This window comes from Rhinatrema bivittatum, chromosome 13 (assembly GCF_901001135.1).
Source record: "Rhinatrema bivittatum chromosome 13, aRhiBiv1.1, whole genome shotgun sequence".
NCBI classification, from domain to species: Eukaryota; Metazoa; Chordata; class Amphibia; order Gymnophiona; family Rhinatrematidae; genus Rhinatrema; species Rhinatrema bivittatum.
The window spans coordinates 77,948,330-77,964,381 of NC_042627.1; the positions used below are offsets into that span (position 1 = coordinate 77,948,330).

General features: G+C 47.7%; 1 protein-coding gene across 1 annotated transcript; it reads right to left on the bottom strand.

Annotated features, from left to right (window-relative positions):
- Positions 1-1,508: 1,508 nt before the first annotated feature.
- Positions 1,509-15,650, bottom strand: SELENOS (selenoprotein S). The gene is made up of 6 exons (XM_029575375.1): positions 15,463-15,650; positions 4,975-5,100; positions 3,984-4,090; positions 3,335-3,424; positions 3,144-3,213; positions 1,509-2,282 (listed from the first exon to the last, which is right to left on the bottom strand). Exons 1-6 carry the CDS (start codon positions 15,536-15,538, stop codon positions 2,197-2,199), a joined length of 555 nt encoding a protein of 184 aa, XP_029431235.1. The 5' UTR covers positions 15,539-15,650; the 3' UTR covers positions 1,509-2,196.
- Positions 15,651-16,052: the final 402 nt, after the last annotated feature.

Below are 16,052 nucleotides of genomic sequence, written 5' to 3' on the forward strand. Positions count from 1 at the left end.
TTTTACCCCTCACCAATTTAAACAAAAACTTCTCTCTATGAAGTTCTTGCTTCTAATGCACTTCAAAGGAGTGGGGGGAAGGAAATGAACATCTTTAAACTAACCAGCTGTTCATAGGTCCTGCGCTTGCAAGGGGCCCTGCTGCACCTCACCTCTTCTATTAATGGGAGGAGGGGATAAACAGGAAAAGCTTTCAAACTAGAAACAGTTATCTCTTCCAGAAGGAAAAACTGAAAAAAAAATAGGAGTTTAATACTTTTATATTTGCTTTATTGGCTGGCAGAGGCAGCTGTTCTGATTACTGACTGCGCTTTGCAGAACTCCTCTCCACTGGGGCCCAGGACAACCCAACAATCAGATCCAGGCCTAGTTCTGCCCCATTGCATGCATGGATTTCTTTTTCTCATTGCTCCCAGTAATTTCTCTGTGCCTGCATATGCTGACCATTTTAGTAGCCACCCTCTGGCCCAGTTCCATCCTGGGCTGTGTACATCCTGCAGCGCTACAAAAATAACCCACACCTGCCTGTGCACGAATGGCCAACCATCGCCGAGTTGCATGTGTGCTAGAAATAATGCCCCCAAACAGCTCGGAACACAGGCAGGTCATAGGTGAAAGGGCACCCAGCGTCAGTGAGGAGGAGGGTAGAGACTACTGAGCTTGAATACAATAGAGAATTCACTGAAGGATCCTCTCTGGAGGATGGGGAGGTAGAAGCTCTCGAAGATGGTTTGGGGGGAGGAGTTTACAAACTTTATATTAATAAAGATTCTGGCTTTAGCCTTTCTCAGCTTCAGAAGAGGCAAAATCAGTCTGTCAGATATGCAGAAGTCCCATTTAGCTGTTTCTTTTTCCTAAGTAAACGGTGATAAGGTGATCCATTGGGTTAATGCTTGGCGCTATGCTATGCTCTGCCCCAGGGGATGGGAGGAAGGCGCTGGGACTGCGGTGCCTTTAGCAGAGCTCATTAATGTCAATAATTAGTATAGGTCTTGCCTCACAGTGATGGGGGGGTTAATAGATGAAACAGTCTTATGATGCTGCAAGCTGCCACCATCCCACGATTCCCCCTCCTCCCCCCCAGTGATAGTTCACCTTACCACATCCTCATCGATGCTTGGTAGTTCCTCTCTTGTCTGTGCGCCACCCTTGGGCCTGAAATGGGACCGCAAAGAGCGTCTACTCTCCTTTTAAGTCTCGCTTTACTTTTTGGGTAATGCTGGTTTTGCAAGAGGGCCTATAAGATCCTTCTGCTGCAGACCCTAATCATGTGTGTAGGATCAAGAGAAACTGCCTGTACACTGGCCTTGTTTGCTCTCTCAGATATGCAAACCTTTAGGGAATGCCCCACCTCCAATTAGTGAACTATAAATCAAACACAAGAAGAAAAAAATATTTTCTACTGAAAAAGCATTCATCACACCAGCCGGCAGTCACTGTTACCCCTTGTGCAGTTTTCAGGACAGAGACAGATTAGCAGGAAGAATAAAATTCTATTCACTCAGACAGGGCTGGCCAAAAATCCTTTAATAAGGGTCTGGGTAGCAGTGGCAGAAGCTACTCTAATCTGCTCAGAATGATGTTAAATACTTTTTGATTTGCAAAGCCACAGCAATAGAGGACATAGGTGCTACCTGCTGCCAAGTATCAGTAATCCTCACTGGGGCATTCCCATTTATGAGGATGACGTCATGTGCAGCAGCCTATCACAGAGCCCCATCTAATGGGTTATTAGTTCATTAAAACATGACTGATGTTACTACTAATCATCCACTGGACCAAAGGGGTGGGGAGGGTCTGCTGGGTCAGTCAGATCTTAACTGGCAAACAGTGAGCTGTGTATTTCAAAGGGTCCACCAGAAAAAACAAAACACTGCAGGAGGAACCCCCAGCAATTACTTTCTGATAATAAAAGTCAGTTGCTCCTCTTCCTGGAATCAGTCTGCTGCTACGGATGACCCTCTGAGGAGGATATTCACTTATGCTTCCTGGCTGGGGGTTAGCAATCTCACTGTCAGACAATGCAAGTCAAAGACGCACTCAGCAGAAACTCTCTCGCCATTGCTGGTTTTCTTCGGTAACGGCACAACACAGGACCCAGAAGATGAGGACAGAGACAGGCAAGCTCCAGGCAGCAGGGCAGCAGAGCGGGCAAATCTTGCTGGTGTCTGAGTGGCTCCAGCAAGGCTCCTACCCTCATCCACCACCCGAGGAGGGCCCTCTGCGCCCTGGCCTCCAGGCACAGGAGCCGCTGCTGCTGCTCCCGGACAAAGGGTTATAATCTAGGAGGAGAAATGAGAGCAGATATCAGGAGAGGTGATCTAGAGCAAGCTTCCTGTCTCTAATCACAGCAGCTGGCTCACTGTTCCCAGCATCCAATAATGGCCAGGAGGCCTTTCAAGCACAATGCAGATTGCACACGTGAATACTGTAGCGTTTGGGTTTAAATCTTCATTTACATTTAATCTCAGAGTTTATGGTGTAGCAGACATGAGACCCCATGAACTTTCAAGAGAGAGGTGGGCACTTAGCAGGGGAGAGGGATTAAGAGGAGATGAAAAAGGCTACAAAGAAGGGTGAGGGAAATATATCAAAGGAAAGAGATAAATGGGAGCAGAGAGAGACGATCAAAGGGGAAAGCTGAGCAGAAAAGCTGAATTAACTCCCACCATTCCCACTCAGCAACGTGTGTCAAGACATTTCCAGAAAGGAAACCAGGGAACCGCTACAGGCCCATCCTCTGGCACTTAGACTACTAGAAAAGAAAAAGTTACACGTGGAACACAGAACAACAAGAAGGTCTGTACCATGTTCATCACTTGGCAAACTACAGGAGCCACACGCAGTCCCAGGGCTCTGCAAACCCACTGCTTCCGTTAGCTCCTCCCAGCGTGCCACCTTTCCTGGCAGAGAGCTGGAGCAGGACAAGGTCACTGACTAGCGTGATCATGCTGAAAGCAGTCACCGAAACGCCCGGGTGGCGCACGAAGTGATGGTCAGAGAGCAGCTTCTGACTCTAATCAGAGCCACGGGCCTGCTGCTCGCAGAGGGAGCTGGGACACAGCAGATGCCTGGCGTGAAAGAAGATTTTTTTTTTTTTTTTAATCGATGCAACCAAAAGTCAAAAGTGAGCTGCGCCTTACCGCTTCTCCGCATAGGCCTCTTCTCCGGCTTTGGGGCAGCCGAGGAGGCGGAAGCTTGCACTGTGGGTTCCTGCCATGCAGAGAGATGAAAGAACTCTCAGTGTCCTTTACTCCAGCCCCAGACAGAGAGATTTTATTTTTGCAATGATCACACTGTGAACGTCTGGAGCGGGATGCGGGCAGTGCATTACCTGGGTCCTTTTCAGAGTCCCCTTGTAGCTTTTGCCTCCTTGTAGGCTTTCCCACATTTCTATTTTCTGCCTGCGCTTCTCCTCTTCAAGCTGATGTCCGTCAACAGAATTAATGTAGATGTTTGAAAAGAAGCAGAAATGGGTTAGTGCACCACAATAAGCAAAACCACCTGCCAGCTCCAAACCAGGGGCTTTAATTATTAGCTAAAGGGGCAGCTCCCCTGGCTGTGCTGCTAGGAGAACCCGATCTACCTTAGCCTGGAGCCAAAAGATCCCACTGGAAAAAAAGCTTGTGGGATTTAAACCTGCAACCTTCCAGCTCCAAACCAGGAACACTACTGATTAGCTAAAGGGGCAGCCCTCAACCGTGCTCATAGCCATCCTGTCACCCAAACATTAGCATCGTCCCCAGGTGGCCTAATTTCTCGCAAAATAAATGTCTAATGCTCTGTGAGCTCCCTCATGAGGTCCGCCTGAAGTCAGAAGACAAGTGGGGACTGCAGAACGGAGAACCTGCTGGCAAGCAATTGTGCAGAAAAAGCTCAAACTCCTACAGCCAGAGCCTTCAACGCACAAGGTCTGCTCACTGCTGCTTCGGAAGATATTACAAAGGCGATTTACCAAAGGCTTTCTAGCAAAACGAGCCTACCAGTTTTTGCTTCTCCTTGTATTTCTCAGCCTGGGCATCGAGTTCCTCCTGCATCCGCAGCCTTGCAGCCACCACCGCCTCCTGCTGTCTCACGACCATGGCAGGATCTGCAGCACAGCCAGGAAGAAAGACAGCCTGTGACTCACAGCGACCTTGCTCTTAGGTCCTGACCCCTTCTCTGTGGCGAGATGGCTTCTCTAATTACTTAAGTCTGCGATTCAACAGGCTCCCAATTATTAATGAATCTAGATCAGAAGCCCCCGCTTCCTCACACTTCTTAAACTAAACTGGGGTAGGCAACTCTAGTCAGGTTTTCAGGATGTCCACTGAAAATGCACGAGATGTATTAGCATCCCGTGCACATCAGCGTGGACAACCTGAGAACGCAACCAGCTTGCAAAACTAGAGGACCAGGACTGCCTACCCCTGAATTACACCAATTCCCACTAAGGGCTGCAAAAATCAGCCTTTAACTTGGAAAGTAGTAAGAAAGCGACCTCGGCTAGCCTCGGTCCCAAAGGGGTAAGAAGATGCACAGCTGAGGACCTCGGGAAAATCCCTGTAGAACGACCAAGAATGAAGTCTGCAGCGGAACAAGAGCCGCTCCTGACCACAAATCCAAAGGCCTCAATTAGCAGGCCAGGACTTAGCAGTTTGATCTTTTATATCTTCCGCACCTAAGGGGGTGCAGCTCTGAAAGAGATTCTCAGGAACGAGGAACCCCGAAGGTGGCCAGGGCGGCATTACCGCTGCAATGGGACATCGATGCCCTCCCAGTGCCAAGGGATGTAACACCTGAGCCTTTAACTTCACACAGCAAAGGGTGAGCAATGGGCTTTGCACTATGCACTTTCCTGCAAGAATATTCTTGAGATATCTGCATTCAGTAAGAACAACTATACATCGCTGCTTTTTTTGTCCATGTGTGTATTACTGCTTATTTCAATAAGCAACATCGCTGCAAAACGAGAAATCACGCAGAGTGACCAACCTGCAGTGGCGTCTGGTGCATCTTCTCGGCTCTGCCTCAGGCTTCCCGCCAGCCGCTGGATAAGCAGGTAGGTTGCAATGCCACCAAAGAGGATGTACCAGCCATAGTCGACCAGCGCCGAGCCCACTGCATACACAGGAGAGGAAGGGCAGTCTCTGCTTATTCTCACAACAAGGCTTCCACTCAGTTCTTAACATAAACATTGATAATACCAGAAATGTACAATATCAGGTAAAGGTCCACAGAATGCAGGCTGGGAGCAGACAGCGTTTCATGGAGCAAACTACCTATGTCAGGTCCCACAGGCCTTATGCCTTTTCCCGGGTCCTCTTCAACATCCAGGGGACGCAACCGATAGAGGTGATGAGGAAATCTGACCCACAGTATATGTCACAGTGTCACTCAGGTGTCGTCGCCCTCCTCCAACTAGATCTAAAACTGAGCTGCTCGCCCAAAGAAGAGAAGCCGATACTCAAATCCCAGGTGCACAGCGGAGGTGGCGCCTAGAATCCCAGGGAACTACGGTGCCCGGAAATGCGCCAAGTGAAAGAGAGAGAGAATGTTGTACATTAGCACAGCTGGCCTGGCTACCCTAACACATGCGCTTGTCAGGCCACAGATTGACTGCTGCAACTCCTTGGAAGTTGGTCTCCCACAAAAGCGTTTGAAATGCCTCCAACTAGTACAGAATGCCATGGCATAGGTTTTATCGGACTGTGGGTATTGGCAACACATCACTCCCTTCCTCCAATCCTTACACTGCCTTCCAGTTGTGTTGTCTACAAGTTCCTGAAAGGCCCAGGTATGCTTTATCTAAACGAACGCCTTCACCCTGTGCCCTAAAATCAGAAAGTGAGGCAGTCCTCCAATTGCCAATTCTTAAGGCGGCCAGACTGACTACAACACAAAACTAGACCTCATCCTTCTTCCCTACACTTTGGCTTCCCCTATCAAAGCAGTCAGACTCTCCTCCAACCTCCTGGCGGTCAGACTTGCTGTTTTACCAAACCTTTGAATGCTGATTACCACCTCCCTCAATGCATGTGGACCCATGATCCCCATTTCTACCAACACCTTGCAGTGAGCTGACTTCTACTAGAACGAGAGACCCACAAAGGCACCACCACAAAGCCCCTCATGCAAATGCCCCTTCTATTAGGCACAATGTCTATCGGCCATGTTGAGTGAAATCTTCACTTCAGTGCCCTCTATTTTAATCATATAGTCTGTATTACAGCAGTGAATAAACCGAACGCATAGTGTAACTCACTTTCAGTATCTTGGTAGTAAAGCTCATCGTAACGTTTTTGTAATAAGCTCTTCTAGCTTTTACTAATCTTTTGGAGCCAAGGCACAACAGAGACCAGCACAGGGAAGGAGCAAAACCAGGGGGGCAGTAAGTTAAGACAGCATAAGACAGGCCACGGGGGTTTAGATGTGGGACTACAGACTCAGGGCCACTCTTATGACGAATTCCAAAGGAGCAGACCTGGCCGAGTGGCAGCCAGGGGTCTCATACCCCGGGAGGAGGAGATCAAGCTTACTGGAACTTCATTTTACAACAAGACGGCATTGAACTGTGACATTAAGCAGACAGGACCCAGAGATTAAAGGCTCTGGTTAGCAGGGAATGTCCATCTCTCTCAGCAGAGGCCGGCAGCATTCTTAAAGGAGACGTCATTGACTCAGACTGTGATCAGAGAGATTGTGCAAAGCAAGAAGTATGCAAACACAAATATTTTCAGTGGACTGCAATCTAGCTAATACGGGGCCAGACGTACTAAAGGGCTTTTCCCATTGCGTGTCTACAGGAGAAGTGCGTCATACGTTTGGCCCAAGGAGACAGCCTGCGACACTCATCCTGTCTCACTTCAGTACACGGAGGCTGAAATAGCAGCTTTTTACTTTTTTGCCCATGCGATGCTGCAGACCTTCTCACTCTCCCCCCCCCACCCCCACTCATGTTCTTGTCACAAGCCTGTGATAAGTTGTGTGGCAGAATAGACAGATTCAGAGGATTTAGGATAGATTATGCTTTATGAGTGTGCGTTTGTTTTCTTAATATCGCCTAGAGCAGAAGTCAGGAGACTGAGATTTCAATACATGAAATCTGATAGACAGGATGTGATGTGGCCCCTGGAACTGGACTGAGATCACAATCCCATTTCACGGAGGCCACCTCAGCTGGGATCTGAACCGGTGGCTGTGACTGTTCTACGTTGCTGCGTGCGGTTATACTTGTCTTCTTGCCTTCAAGCCACAAGATTACAGGCCGAGAATGAGGCCGTTCTCCCTTCAGATCTGAATCGACCACCAGTTTACGGATGAATGAGGAGGAGGGGGTGAGGGCATTTTCCGAGCACAGAGTCCCTTGGTTGTGACCAAAGGTGCCAGATTAGGGAATGGCTTGCGATGGGGACAAATTCTTTCCAGGGATCAAAAACTTCAATTCATGTACGAAAAAAACGTCTTTTCCAAAAGAGAACTGTTTCCTAAGTACAGGATGGGAAAAAGTCCTTTGCAAAAGAGAAAAATGCTTTGTGCATCTGGCCGTGTGTGTTCTGCAACCTTAGAAAGAGGAGATGATGCCTTTAAACGAGAGAAGGACTGCAGAACCGCACTGAACAAATGAAAAACAATGCAATAAACATTCATCCTAAAAGTTTGCTTACCATAAATGGTATTTTCCATACATAGCAGGATGAATTAGCCATGACACATGGGTAGCGTCATCTGGCGGCACTGGACCGACTTCTCTCTCCAAGCTAGCAGAGCTTTTCTTTATTGAGCATGTGTGGGAATTCCCACCTAGGTGTTGCCTTGTGAGCTCCTTAATTGATTTGAGCTCTAAATCCAGTTAGGTAGCAGATTCTCCAGGGAGATGGGCGGGTATTCAGTATGGCTACTTCATCCTATCTATGGAAAACACCACTTACGGTTAGCAAACTTGCCTTTTTTTGCCAATAAGGAGGGCTGAATTAGCCATAACATGTGGGGAGTCCCAAGATGAGGGTTGCAGTGGAGCAATTACTGAAAAAGCAACTTGGACCCTTCCAGTTTTCATTTTTTGTTCTGGTGCAAATAAGTCTATCACTGGGAGACCCCATAGACTGAACAGCTTGTTGGCTGCTGATTGCTGCCGAGGCGAGCTGCTAATGTGTTGGAGATTTCCGGAAGGTAATGATTATGTTTGGCTGCTCATTCCCATATCTTTCTCACTTCTAGGCAAATAGTCCATGACCCCGTGCCTCCTTGTTTCTTTACACAGAACGCTGTCCGTCTGAATAGCGTTTCCTTTGAGCATACGAGTAAAGGTTGTTAGAGCATATCTGACCCCTCTCAATTCTAAGAGAATGGTCTTCCTTGGAATGGCCAAGTCCCTCAAATCTGAAACAGGCTGGTGTGGGCTCCCCATTTGTGGGGGCATCTGTCACCAATGTTACTTGGTAAGGCGTGAAGCATAATGGAGACCCCCTTCCTGAAGGGTGAGAGGATCTAGCCAGCAGCGCAGATTCTCAGGCCAACTGACTACCGTTGGCCTGAATGATACTGCTAGGTACCTCACAGGTCAGATAAAAAATGAGGTCTGGAAGAAGGTAAAACATATAGGTGCACAGGTGCTATTCTCCTCCATCCTCCCAATCAAGGATGAAGGCCCAGGCAGGGAAGCTTGCATTCTGGAGATACATGAATGGCTGCAAGAGTGTTTTGGCTTCCTGGACTATGGGATGAAGTTTCAAGGACTGCTGGGCAGAGATGAGAGGAAGAGCACCATGTCTTCCAGCACAGAGTGGCAAACCTACTAAGGAAGGCTCTAAACTAGGATGATTAAGAATGGGTGAACAAAACCCTAAGGTAAGTAAAACATTAAATACTTATATAGAAATGGGAAAGAAGGTAAATACCTGGAAAGCTATCTACATTAATACTCTCAGTATTGGAAATAAAGTTCCAGTTCTAGGGGCAGTCATGGAAAAAGCAGAAGCAGATGTAAAGCTGTCACAGGGACAAGCAAGACAGGTATAGAGTTATACCAAGCTACAATCTATTCAGGAGGAAGTGTGCAGTGTATTTAAAAAATAATATTAAAGCAACAAAACTGCAGGGCTTATACTGTAAGGAGGCGGCACTGTGGATTACTCTGGAAAGAGGGAATGGAATATACAGTCCTCCATCACCGACAGATTTAATGGAGGATATTCACAAAATTGCTATTAGAAGGGAGGTGCTATTACTAGGGGACTTCAGTCTGCTGGATGTTGATTGGCACATCCCAGTTGCAGAGTCTTCTAGAAGCAGGGAGAGCCTGGATTCTTTGCCAGAAATGTTCTGGCAGCTGGGAGGCGATATTGGACCTACCGTTTACTAACAGAGACCGTATCGCTGGGATCCAGTTCTCACCGGATGGTGTGGCTCAGTGTTAGAGCACAGGAGATGAAGGTTCATTCAAAGGGGAGGGTCCCTCAATGAGTCATTAGTTGGGTGAAAAAATCTAAGGGAGCAAAACTAAAAGAAGCCGCCATGGCTTTCTAAAGAAGTAACTGAAAAGGTAAGGGAGAAAAGGTTCACGTTCAGACTCCAAGAGATGGCAGAAAGAGGAAGACGGGTGACAATATCTGGGAAAGCTAAGAGAAGCTGGAACCAGTCAGGCATATACAAATTCAAATAGAAGAAAAAATAGCACATTCGGTAAAACAAGGGAACACGACTTCTTTTTAAGATCTGTCAGTGACAGCAGGAAGGGCAGGAGTGGCCTTGCAAGACTCAGAGGTGAGGGGGAGGAATATGCAGAGGATGAGGAGGAAAAAGTGAAATTGCTTAACATATTTCTGTTCGCTGCTCACTGTGGAAGGACCCGGAGCAGGACCACGTAAAATGAATACAAATAAGATCGGAAGCAAAGCAAACCTCAATCAAGTTTCAGAAAAGTGTGGTCATGAGGCGCTAACTAAACTTAAAGTAGGTAAGTCGACGGGGCCGGATGGGATAATACCAGGGTATTAAGAGAACTTAAGAGATGTCCTGGCAGCTCCGCTGGTGACCTTTAGAGTCGGGAGTAGTCCCAGAGGACTGGTGATGGGCGGATGTGGTTCCTCTTCATAAAAGTGTAAGTAAGTGAGGAGGTTGGGAACTACAGGCCAGTTAGTCTGACCTCTGTGCTGAGCAAACTAAAGGAATCGCTGGTAAAACAGAGAAAAGTGCAATTTCTGGAATCCAATGGATTGTAAAGACTAGGGGACACTCCATGAAGTTAGCAAGTAGCACATTTAAGACTAATCGGAGAAAATTCTTTTTCACTCAACGCACAATAAAGCTCTGGAATTTGTTGCCAGAGGATGTGGTTAGTGCAGTTAGTGTAGCTGGGTTCAAAAAAGGATTGGATAAGTTCTTGGAGGGAGAAGTCCATTAACTGCTATTAATCAAGTTTACTTAGGGAATAGCCACTGCTATTAATTGCATCAGTAGCATAGGAGCTACTTAGTGTTTGGGTAATTGCCAGGTTCTTGCGGCCTGGTTTGGCCTCTGTTGGCAACAGGATGCTGGGCTTGATGGACCCTTGGTCTGACTCAGCGTGGCAGGTTCTTATGTTCTTATGATCCAGGGCAGCATGGTTTTACTGGAGGCAAATCTTGTCAGACGAATCTGATCAATTTCTTTTGACTAGATCAAGGTACCCTAGATGTTGTGTACTTGGATTTCAGCAGGGCCTTTGATACAGTTCCAGACAGGAGGCCTATAAATAAATTGAGCACCCTTGGTGTGGACCCTAGAGTGAGTGGTTGGCTTAGAAACTGGTTGAGTGGGAGGCGACAGAGTCGTGATAAGGTGGGGGGGCATAACTAAGTCTGCCTCAGGGATCAATCCTTGGACCGGTTCTTTGACATTTTTGTAAGCAACATAACGGAAGAAGTGTCATGAAAGGTTTTTTTTGGCCTGGAGGCACAGGGTAGACAGCCAGTAAGGTGTGGAAAACATGAGGCAGGATCTAGCAAACTTCGAGGAATGGTGTAAGGTCTGGAAGCTAAGATTTAATGCTAAAAAATGCAGAGTAGTGCATTCAGGCTGCAATAACCAAAGGGAGAGGTACGGTATTGGGGTGAATTCTTGTAAGCACAAAGGAAGAAGCAGGATCTGGGGTGATCGTGTCTGATGATCTCAAGGTGGCCAAACAAGTGCATAAGGCAACGGTAAAAGGCAGAGAGATGCTTGGCTGCCTAGGGAGAGGAATAGCCAGCAGGAAAAAGGGGGTGACATTGCCCCTGTGAGGGCCCTGGTGAGACCTCACTTGCAATACTGAGTACAGTGCTGGAGGGTGGGGATCTCTAAAGGCTGAACGGTGCATGGTGGTAACCTGCAGCTGCTACCCTTAATCAGAAGATATGGAATTACTGCCATTAACTGATCAGCCTCAATACCTCTGATGCAACTGCAGCATCAATCTCCACTTTGATGGAACTGGATTCAGACGACAGCCAATGCTGGGCCCCAACTTTTACAATCCAGGGTACTTATATGTGACATTACAGAAAAAGCACAGGGCTGCTTCCACTGCCAAGACCAAGAGCAAGGCATTTTCAGCAGCACTGTCGAACTGCAATTAGTACTGCCCTTAACATAAGGCTTGAGGGGAAACCTGCACGGAGCGGCAGTTTCTGCCCTTAACAGAAGGCATGGGGGTAACCTGCACAGAACGGCAGTTACTGCCCTTAACATAAGGCATGGGGGTAACCTGCACAGAGCGGCAGTTACTGCCCTTAACATAAGGCTTGGGGGTAACCTGCACCGAGCGGCAGTTACTGCTCTTAATATAAGGCTTGGGGGTAAACCTGCATGGAGCGGTAGTTAATGCCCTTAACAAAAGGCATGGGGGTAACCTGCACGGAGCGGCAGTTACTGCCCTTAACATAAGGCTTGAGGGTAAACCTGCATGGAGCGGTAGTTAATGCCCTTAACATAAGGCATGGGGGTAACCTGCACGTAGCGGCAGTTACTACCTTAGAAAGATGCTGGGCAGACTGCATGGACCATTTGGTCGTTTTCTGCCTTCGTTACTATCAAGCAGCTCCTAAACTTGCTCATTTTCCCAAAGGTCCTGCAGGATGCCCACGTGTGTGTGTGGGAGGGGGGGGAGGGCAGTGTCTGCTGCTTGTGCAGAGATCTGCAGCATTGAAGACGGTGAATAACTCATCTCTAGGCAGCTTCCTAGGAGGTCAAATAGATTCCAAAACTATTCCCTCACAAACAGAATAATAATAATAATTTATTTCCAGCAGTTAATAGCGCCAATCTATCCAAGGTGGCTCGCAATAAAATATCATGACATGAATTTGAAACAAGAGAGTGAAATGATGGATGGCAAGAGACAAAGGAGTCAGCGTAAGTGATCACAAATTAGAAACAGAAAGAAAACCTGAACTTGAGTGGAAATCCCAAGACGTCAGGCTTGGCATTCTCTACTGTGCAAGAGAGGTTGCCAGGGACAGAGTTTCTTGAATGTCTGGGGACAGATTGTTCCAGCGGAAAGGTGCGAAGAGAGAGGGCTGGAGTTAAATTCGCCCAGCGAATTTCTGCATCGGGGTAATAGCTATTTATATGTGATGAGCTCTATCAGCCTTGCGTTCGGAGGCGCTAATCCCCTTATTGCATCGGGTGCTAGTTTAGACCAGCGCTTCTCAACCGGTGTGTCGCCAAGCAGCGGCAGGTGTGTCACGTGCTACCGGTCTCCCGCTGCTCTTCCCCCACCGAGCGAGAGGCAGACTATCTTCCACTGCTGCCGTTACCGCCCGGGCTATCAGCACCTTCAAGCCTGGATGGGAATGGCAGCAGGGTTAGTGGAGCCTGGAAACTGCGGCTGGGCCTTTTCTTCTTCCCGCACCTGCCCCCACCCTGGCCCGGAACAGGAAGTGATGTGCAGTGGGGTGCACAGGAAGAAGAAAGAGCCATGCTGCATGAAAAAGTAGCAGCGGCAGCCCGAAGCAAAATCAGAAGCAGCCAGAAATTGGCACAGGAGACAGCAGAATTAGCCTCCCGTGGCCGATGAGATTCTTCTTTCTTGGCCTGCGGGGGCTAGAGGAGGAGGCTGCTGCAGCTATTATTGTGCTCGGAGGGGAGGGGGGGGGCAGGAAATGAGAGAGACAGCCAGCCAGTCTGTGAAAGAATGTATGTGTGATTGAGAGTGTGCGTGTGTAAGTGAAAGCATTTGATTGAGATCATCTATGTAAAGTGAGTGAGAGAGAGCATGCGTGTGATTGAGAGAAACTGGTCAGAGAGGTGATCTGTGTACATAGGAGAGACAATGGAAGTGACTGGTCAGAGAGATGACTGGAGTGTGTGTGTGAGAGAGAAAGTGATTGTGGGAGTGAGAAGCCTGTATATGTAAGATAGAACATGGGAGTGGGAAGCCATGTGGGTGTGTGTGTGTGTGCGAGCATGAGAGAGAGACTGTTTGGGAAGGTGACTGGTGTGTATATAAGAGAAAGACTGGTCAGGAGAGGATTGGTGTGTGAAAGACAGAAAATGGTCACGGGGGTGTAACTGGTATGTGTGTGTGAGAGAGAGACAGAGAGACTGGTCGTGGGCCCTAAGGAAGAGGACCATGAGTACAGAGCTTCAAGCCACTACTGCTTCTGGTGTGTGCTACTGGCCTGCATGGAAGAGTAGGAGAGCTGCTTAATTACTGAATATTATGTGATGTGTCTGCTGTTTTGAAATATTTTATTGGTGTTTGGAGAATTTTAAATAATTTTTATAAGTTTTTAATTGTTGGATATTATTCTGTTCACAGTTGTTGTGAAACTGTTATTCTGTTTATTAGTATAGTTATACAATTATTTCTGTGTTGGGATCTATAGCTGCTTGGCTAGTTCTGTTTTTCTAATAGGAGGTGTATTGGTGTTTAGAGCCTGATTTAATATTTGTAGTGTTGCCTTTTAATAGGTAGGGTTGTTACTGTTTGAGTGCATTCCATAATATAAGTGTAACTGTGTGTGGATTAGTTTATGTGCATTACTGCAGATCCTGGGAGTATGTTAGGTCGGTTCTGTGTATGTGACCGAGGTGAGGTATTTTACTGTATCAGTCTTATTTGTTGTATTTTCTCGAGGACATGCATTAGTGATAAACTGCTGGCTTTTCATAAGTAGGGCTATTGAGCCTGGTAGTTGGAGTTTGGATTGCTGTTACTGAGATGACACTAGAACCAGAATATATTTTTTTAAGGTGAGTTGTACTGGGAATGTCATAATTCTGCTTTACATTTATAATTGTGGGTCAGGGGGGGTTCCTGTGGATGCAAACTGTACTTTTACATCTAGCCCCGTGACGATCATGGGTCAGTGTGTCATGCATGTGAGAACCATCTGTCAGGTGTGTCCCGACAGAAAAAAGGTTGAGAACCACCGGTCTAGTGCATAAACATGTACGCCAGGCTCAGCGCACTTTATTGCATCGGCCTTTCAGTGTGCATTGAAAGTAAGTTCTATGCACAGAGAGACCGATACAATAAGACACATACAGGGGGCATCCACATCCCTTGTGCATCTAATGAAATATACCAATCAGAAAAAAATTGAAGTGGCTTACAAAAAGAGCACGCTAACGAGAAATGGGCATTTCTGGTGCTCAAAAGTATACTGCATCGGGCGTCTACATTGTGCATTCATAGCAAAAGTGCATCGCTTACATTAAGTTATAGAAATCTGCAATGCCTGTGGCTTTCCAAAAGTAAAAGAACTGCCCACTTTTTTTTTTAAGATGTCTTTTAGCTAATTATCATTCTCCATGCCACTTATCCTGCATTTGGTGTTAATAGCTAATGTCTTTGGGGCTGATGCAATAACCTGAGCGTTAAAAAAACTGAGTCCTGGTTTCCATATTTATTTTTCTATATTTATCTGGGGACATATTTAAACTGTTTTTAAAACGTTGTTTACCCATTTTAGGGGTTCTAAATGACAGCACAATAGTGCTAGAAACTTAACTGCAGCTTTGACCTGGAGTTACATTTTCAGCGCAAAAAATAAAGTGCGCTGGTCCGATGCGGTCTCTCTGTATCGGGGAATGGATACTAACTTAAGGCCATTTGCATGGGATTGCCACGAAATCGCGCTAAGCAGTATTCCCGATTAGAAGCACCATTTTCAGCGCGCAATACGCGCCTTGCTACACTGGAGGTCGGTTTTGGGCGCTCAACGTGTGAGCTGAGGTGCGTTTTCTGCATCGGTCCTCGAGGCAGGAACCCTGCGCTGTGATTGGCCCGTGGCGCAATAACAAACATCCAATTACAGAGGCTCTGAAACCTGAGCCTGGCTGCTAACAGCCTCTCCGATGATTTCTGCTGCTATTGCCTTTGGATGGAGTGCGGGCTCCGGGTTCCAGCACATGGGGCTCCGGCGCAGAAGGGGGATGGCCAACCTGACGGTGTGGGGGAAGGGAGCGGGAAGCCCCACAGCCGGGCCCCGGGGCAGCATGACTCCGGCTGCCGCTCACCTGTCTGCCGCAAGAACGTGAGGCCCTCGGTCTCCAGCACCGGCTTACTGGCAATCGGCTCCCCGCCTAGCTCCATGGTCAGCGCCCGAGCCCCGCCAGCCGCCACGTCTCTTCAGCGGCCCACCACTTCCGCCATCGGCCCAGCCAATCAGAGCCCGCGCTGACGTGTCCCGGAACGGAAAGGAGATCCTGCCAAACCCGGCGGCTAGGTCTGACGTCATCAAAGGGGAGGTGCAGAAAACAAACGTCAATAAAGGCCGCTGCCGTCACTAGCGTGGCATGTGCGTTAAAAGCCCCGCCCCCACGTCATCTGGGCGGCAGGCCGATTGGGAGGAGTAGGCGGGGCGTAACCGCCCCTCCACGCCCCATTATTACAGCTCATACATTGCGAGAAGTACCGAGCATGGATGCAAATTGGGGAAATCGCAGTAGTACCTTAAGCCCATAAAAAAAAACAAAAAACACTATTAAGGCACTGAGAACTCCAAGATTGCGCCAGTCCTCCACTACCAGCAACAGGGCAGGGCTTCAGGATATCCACAATGAACAGGCATATGATAGATTTGCATACAATGGAGGCCTGTAAATGC

Excerpts from the sequence above, each read along its gene's own strand:
- SELENOS (XM_029575375.1), bottom strand. The coding sequence starts at position 15,538 with ATGGAGCTAGGCGGGGAGCCGATTGCCAGTAAGCCGGTGCTGGAGACC. Across the intron at positions 3,214-3,334 it reads GGACTCTGAAAAGGACCCAG|GAACCCACAGTGCAAGCTTC; the intron begins GTAATGCACTGC and ends TCTGCATGGCAG. Across the intron at positions 2,283-3,143 it reads GAGGCCTATGCGGAGAAGCG|ATTATAACCCTTTGTCCGGG; the intron begins GTAAGGCGCAGC and ends TTCTCCTCCTAG.